This window comes from Ochotona princeps, chromosome X (assembly GCF_030435755.1).
Source record: "Ochotona princeps isolate mOchPri1 chromosome X, mOchPri1.hap1, whole genome shotgun sequence".
NCBI lineage: Eukaryota > Metazoa > Chordata > Mammalia > Lagomorpha > Ochotonidae > Ochotona > Ochotona princeps.
In genome coordinates, this window is record NC_080865.1 from 90,071,853 (window position 1) to 90,077,852 (window position 6,000).

The window sequence follows — 6,000 nt, forward strand, 5'->3', positions numbered from 1 at the left end:
GGTGCCGTGTCGGTAGACAGCCTGGCTGAGCTGGAGGGAGGGGCTCTGCTGCTCCAGACCTTGCAACTTTCGAGGGTTTCATTTCCCATTGGCCAGCGCCTTCTGGGATCCAAAAGGAAGATGAGTCTCAATCCGATTGCTAAACAAATCCCCCAGGTTGTTGAGACTTGCTGCAAATTCATTGAAAAACATGGTAAGGGGGCTGGAAACGGTTAACTAAAGGAAGGAGGTGATTAAAGGGAAGGGAAGAGTGTTCTAGAAAAGGGGAGAGAAAGGGGGTCCTCATGGGAAGGGTTTGGATAACACTGCCCCAGTCTCCCAGTAGAGTCTGGAATGCAGCTGGAGAGAAGGGAAATGCCACAGGGAAGAAGTTCCAAGATGCTGAACAATCCCTGGTCTTTTTTTTTTTTTTCCCAGGCTTAAGCACTGTGGGGATTTTCACCCTTGAATACTCTGCACTGAGAGTGAGTCAGGTAAAATGGCCATACATGCTTGTTCGTTGGGTGAGAAAAAAAATCAGTGGAGGTGCCCCCCCCCCCCGCCCCAGCCATACACCTGACAAGTGTCTCATGCCTGGTAGGAGAAGCAATGTCTGCTTTGGAGCTCTCACCCCCACCCCAGCACATCATATTGTGGTCTCGGTTCATGGAAGCCTGGATTTACTGAAGGAATAAACAAGATGGAGCCTGTGCTGGGCAGGGCAGACATTTCATGTCTTGTCTCTCACTATCTCTTTCTCTCTCTCTCTCTCTCTCTTTTTTTTTTTTTTTGTTTTTCTTCAGCTCCGCGAAGAATTTGACCAAGGTCTGGATGTAGTGCTAGATGACAATCAGAACGTGCATGACGTGGCTGCACTCCTCAAGGAGTTTTTCCGTGACATGAAGGACTCTCTGCTCCCAGATGATCTATACATGTCCTTCCTCCTGACTGCAAGTGAGTTGTTGGTTGGGAAAGGAGAGCAAACAGTGCCAGGGTCCAAGGAGTCTAGGGACGTTACTCAGGCTACGGGGACCCCACGGGATTAGGGAAGCCAGAAGAGCACAAGACAAACATCTCTCCGCAATATATACAGTAACTGTTTGTCAATTTAAAATAGAAACTTAAAGAAAAAAGAAAACTCTCCAGTATATTTGTTTACTAGCTCTCAGTGCTCCATTTGAAGTCTGTTTTTGGAACATTTCTTAAAACTGTGTGTGCCCTGTTGGGCAAAGAGGAACTTGGGTTCTCCAGTGGAGACCTGATGTTGATGGAAGTGCTTCCTCTTTCAGGGCTCCCGAGCGCAATAAAGAAAGACAGGTGGCCTGGGTACTTTCTCCATAACTGTCATCATCCGTTTTCAAGCTGAATCTCAGCTTCTTTTGTATCAGGCTGCTGCCGAGGCTAGCCACCACCCCCTCCCTACCCAGCCCTGAGCCTGCTTGTTCTTCCTTTAGCTCTGAAGCCCCAGGATCAGCTGTCTGCCCTGCAGTTGCTGGTGTACCTGATGCCACCCTGCCACAGTGACACCCTGGAGCGTCTGCTGCAGGCCCTGCACAAAATCACTGAGAACTGCGAGGACTCCATTGGCGTCGATGGGCAGCTGGTAAACAGATCTGAGAAAGGATAGTGAGAACTGGACTAGGGGACATCTGTGTATGGACGTGGTATTTGCATGGGAGGGAGTAGAAAGAATAGAATAAAGAGAAACTCGTACGATTTGTACAATTACATGTACTACCTCAGGGCCAATCATCCCTGCTTCCACTTACCTAGGTTCCAGGCAACCGAATGACTTCCACCAATCTGGCTTTGGTGTTTGGATCTGCTCTTCTGAAGAAGGGGAAGTTTGGTAAGAGGGAATCCAGGAAGACAAAACTGGGGATTGACCACTACGTTGCTTCCGTCAACGTTGTCCGCGCCATGATTGATAACTGGGATATCCTCTTCCAGGTAGGTAAAAGTTTTAAATATACTTGCTTTACACATCCTGCTCCCGCTCACAAGCAGAGGAAAAGTGTACATAGGCAGCCAAAGCAGGCAGCTGCAAACTCTCCCAGCTAAGAAATGCCTCCTGTTTTGGTTGGTCCTGGTGTCGTCAGTCCTAGGTCCTGGATACCTGAAAGAAATGAGTCTAAATGAAAAGGAGCTGAGTGGTAAAGGTTATAGTTGCCGGTTTTACTCTCAGGTGCCTCCACATATTCAGAGACAGGTGGCTAAGCGTGTGTGGAAGTCCAGCCCTGAAGCCCTTGATTTTATCAGACGCAGGAACTTGAGGAAGATCCAGTAAGTGATTTTTTTGGGGGGGGGGTGTAGGTTGTTCATACTTTTTACCTGAGGCACGTTCTCCTCGGAGGGCTTCCTACCCAAAATAATATTTAATCAACTTAAGTATGGCAACTCAGGCACTTTTCCAAATTCCTTCCCATTCAGGAGTGCACGCATCAAGATGGAAGAGGATGCGCTACTTTCTGATCCTGTGGAAACTTCTGCTGAAGTGCGTGCTGCTGTCCTTGCTCAAAGCAAGCCTTTTGATGAAGGTCAGTTCCCCATGGGAGTTCAGGTCCTTGATGAAGGTCAGGGTATTCTGAGTTCCCTGAGGAAGCTCTATCATTCAATGAAGAGATAGTGTTTGAATATTGAATGAAGGAGTAGTTTTGGGGGTAGTTCAAGCTGTTGAGGTTCCCAAATGATCTTGACATTCAAGGCCCACATATTGAAGTCATACCAGAGCTTGATGAAGATGATGATAATATTTCGAAATTTGATGCTGTCCCTCCCCTTGAAAATATTTTAGAGCCTGAGGTTGAAATTCTAGAACTCATTGAGATCCCAGATTTTGAAGAAATGCCATTTTTTACATGGTTCCAGAACCTGAAGGAGCCTCAGACGAGCAAGAAATCCTGAATTCTGGAGAAAATTTCAATGATGACATTGAGGAAGGACCAGAGTTTGAAGACCCCCAAAACCTAGACATCGCAGAAGTCCCGTACCTTGATGTGATTCCGAATAATGAAGAAGCTGTGGACACTGACGAAATCCCAGGTAATGAAGAGCACTTAGACACTAATGATATCTCAGATCATGCAAATGCCTTAGACAGTGATGAAACCCAAGATTCTGAAGAGGACTTCCCGGACACAGCTAACATTGTGGCCCTGGAGGCTGAAGATGTCTCCATTTCACTGCAATTCCAGATTCCCCATCCCCACCCCAGAATCCGGCTGTCAATTTTGAAAAAGTCATGAACATGGGAGAAATTGCAGTGCCTAAAGATCTGGGCCCTTAAGAAGTCCAGAATTCTAGAACAATTGGGTTCCACAAAGAAGATGCAAGAGTAGCATTTCTTGTAGATATCACTCTCCTTAAAAACAACTCTCAGCCTGGCCACATAGTGGACTATCAGTCCTCCCCAGAGTCAGTTAACAGGGATACCTGCCTTTTCTTTCCCATTTTGTTGTAAGTTTCCAGCTCCAGTTTGTCACTCACTTGCTTAGTAAAATTAGTGAAACTGATTTTGTGGTGAGAGTGGTGGATGTTGGGAGGTTGCGCTTTTCCCCGTCTCCCCTGTTCATCTGCTTTGAGTATAGGATTCCTGTACTCCTTCTGATCTCTAATCCAACTCACACCTCCCAGTGATCCTAGATTCTACTGTTACATTGAAGTTTTCCTATGTATCAGATGTTGGGGAACCGTTTCTGCTATATCTTCTTGCTTCATAGTGTTTTTGAGACTCAAACAGGTTTCAGGTGCTGTGTATGACATTTAAGGAGTTGTCTACGGCCATACCACCCTGAACGCACCCGATCTTGTCTGAAATTTAAAGGGTTGACATTTTTACTGTTTTCCAGGTTCTGAGGAGCCCGCTGTGCCTGTCAGCACCGCTTCTGCCCGTGATGGTGAGGATGAAGCGGATAATCTCCCCATTCTGGAGCAGGATCGCCCATTGCTCCGTGTGCCCCGGGAGAAGGAGGGCAAATCTGGCATGGGCTACTTCTTGCCTTAGATGTATTTCCTTCTATAAGATGATAGCTAGGGGAAAAGGGCGGGGATGAATCAGATATCACAAGAAACGTTAAGGAGACTCTGAGAAACAAAGATTGGAGGGTGAGCAGGAGTTCCACCTGATGCTCGGGTCAGGACGGGAATTCCAAAACACACTGCCAATCCCTTCACCGGGGAAGCTTGTTCTCTGTAGCCAGTAAAGGCAGAGCTATTTCTGTGTTGTACGCAAGCTCCCTGGTGCTACCTTGCCTTTCTCTTTTACCTTTGATCTTGGCTCTCTTTCACTGCAACCTTTCCTTTAATTGATGTAACATTTGTGATAAATGCCTGTCCCAGAGAAGCTCACAAATCTCGAGGTGCTTTCCCTTCCCCAAAGGGGATTGCATGTTTTTCCTGACTTTCCTACCCTCCTCCCGAGAGCTCAATTGGAAAGGCCCTCAAGAGGCATGCTGAAACGTTAGGTCAGCCTTCTGACACCTGACAAACAATTAATGCTAAACCGTGTCACACCAACTCATAGCCGTGTCCCCGCAGTAACTCCGTCGCCTCAGGATTTCCCATCCACCTCAATTCTTTAGACTTGGTGGCTCATCAAAGAGCCACTCCCAAATTTCTGTGCAGTTTTGCTCAGGTCACACCAACAGGGAAGCCTCAAGTACAATCCTAACTAGTTTTCTTGGGTCAAAAATTTAGAGGAAAAATTAGATTTTATTACCTGAATCAGTTTTAAAGGCAGCTGACACATGTCGTTGTCAGCAAAAACAGTTAATTAGGTACACACATCTTTCCAAGTAGTTAAAGTCACCTGATTACAAATGATATCTATTTTTACCATAGTTCCTCTACACAGAACACACAAATTTGCGGGACATGCACTGGTAACACACAGGTATGGGTTATGTCTGACATACAAAATTACAGCTGATCTTGAGGGGGTAACAACCGCTAAATCCATAGAATGAAGAATGTATTGTATTGAGGGATAGAAATCAATCATACACTGGGTAACAACCACAGAGCTCGAAGATTTGTGATTGTTAAAACTTCTCTGGCATTTAATCATTAATAAACATCTGTGTTGTGACAGCAGCATATTCATGACTTACTGTGTGTTTTTGTACTTTTTTGAGAAATTGGAAGGTGGGTTGGGAAAGCTCTGATGGAGAGCTGAAGAAGAGAGGGAGGAGTGGATAAGAGAAAAAAGAATGGGGATTTATGTGGGATGGAGAGGATAAAGGGAGGGATGACATGGAATGAAGGGATAGGGTGGCATAGACTAAAAGGGAGGGGGAGGGGAAAAGCAAATAAGACTAAAATAAAGAATAGGGGTGAGGTGGGGCAAAGGAAGGATGAGGTGGGATAAAAGGGTGTGAGTGACATAGAGTAAAGAAGATGGGGTGGGTGCACTAAAAGGAAGGCAGTAAAGTGGGATAAAGGGGAAGGAGTAAAGCGAGATAAAGGAGCAGGAATCATATAGGATTAATGGGAGAAGATAACATGGCATAAAGATGCTGTGGACTATCTGGGAGAGAGGATAAACAGGAAGGGTGATACGAAATAAAAGGGAACTAAATTGAATCAAAGGAAAGGACTACCACAAATAAAGTGAATAAATAGTAATCAAGGAAATAAATATCTGCAAATAAAGGACTGTGAATAAAGGGGAGAGCAGAATTACAAAAAAAAAGGTAAGGTAGAATAAATGGTTAAAGAGAGGAAGGAGAAGTATGGGAAATAAATGAAGCTGTAAAGGAGGTCTATACGAGGGAAGGGAAGCAAATACAGGGGCGATCACTAGGTATACTCCAATGAGAAATTCTTCCTGCATCAATAAGAAATGAAATTAAGGAATTATTTGGAGACATGTCTTCCAAGGGTGAGAAGAACATTACTATTTTATTGGCAGGACCTGCAACTCATCCTGAAAACTTATGGTCTCATGACACACTTGGAAATCTTCAATGTCTGAAATAGTGGCTCTAAAAATTCAATTGTGTATGTTCTTTATTTCTACACACT

The 6,000-nt window shown here is 45.0% G+C and overlaps 1 protein-coding gene across 2 annotated transcripts in view; it reads left to right on the forward strand.

Moving 5' to 3' along the window:
- Nucleotides 1-5,075, forward strand: part of ARHGAP36 (Rho GTPase activating protein 36) — a 30,690-nt gene extending 25,615 nt beyond the window's left edge. The window contains exons 5-13 of one of the 2 annotated variants that reach the window (XM_058658900.1): nucleotides 1-193; nucleotides 418-473; nucleotides 783-933; nucleotides 1,434-1,582; nucleotides 1,753-1,929; nucleotides 2,165-2,262; nucleotides 2,410-2,516; nucleotides 2,848-3,021; nucleotides 3,828-5,075. In XM_058658900.1, coding sequence (XP_058514883.1) covers nucleotides 1-193; nucleotides 418-473; nucleotides 783-933; nucleotides 1,434-1,582; nucleotides 1,753-1,929; nucleotides 2,165-2,262; nucleotides 2,410-2,516; nucleotides 2,848-3,021; nucleotides 3,828-3,982 — 1,260 coding nt within the window. In that variant the 3' untranslated portion in view covers nucleotides 3,983-5,075. The remainder of the gene's footprint in view (nucleotides 194-417; nucleotides 474-782; nucleotides 934-1,433; nucleotides 1,583-1,752; nucleotides 1,930-2,164; nucleotides 2,263-2,409; nucleotides 2,517-2,847; nucleotides 3,022-3,827) is intronic. The other variant, XM_058658901.1, reaches the window with a different exon arrangement.
- Nucleotides 5,076-6,000: the final 925 nt, after the last annotated feature.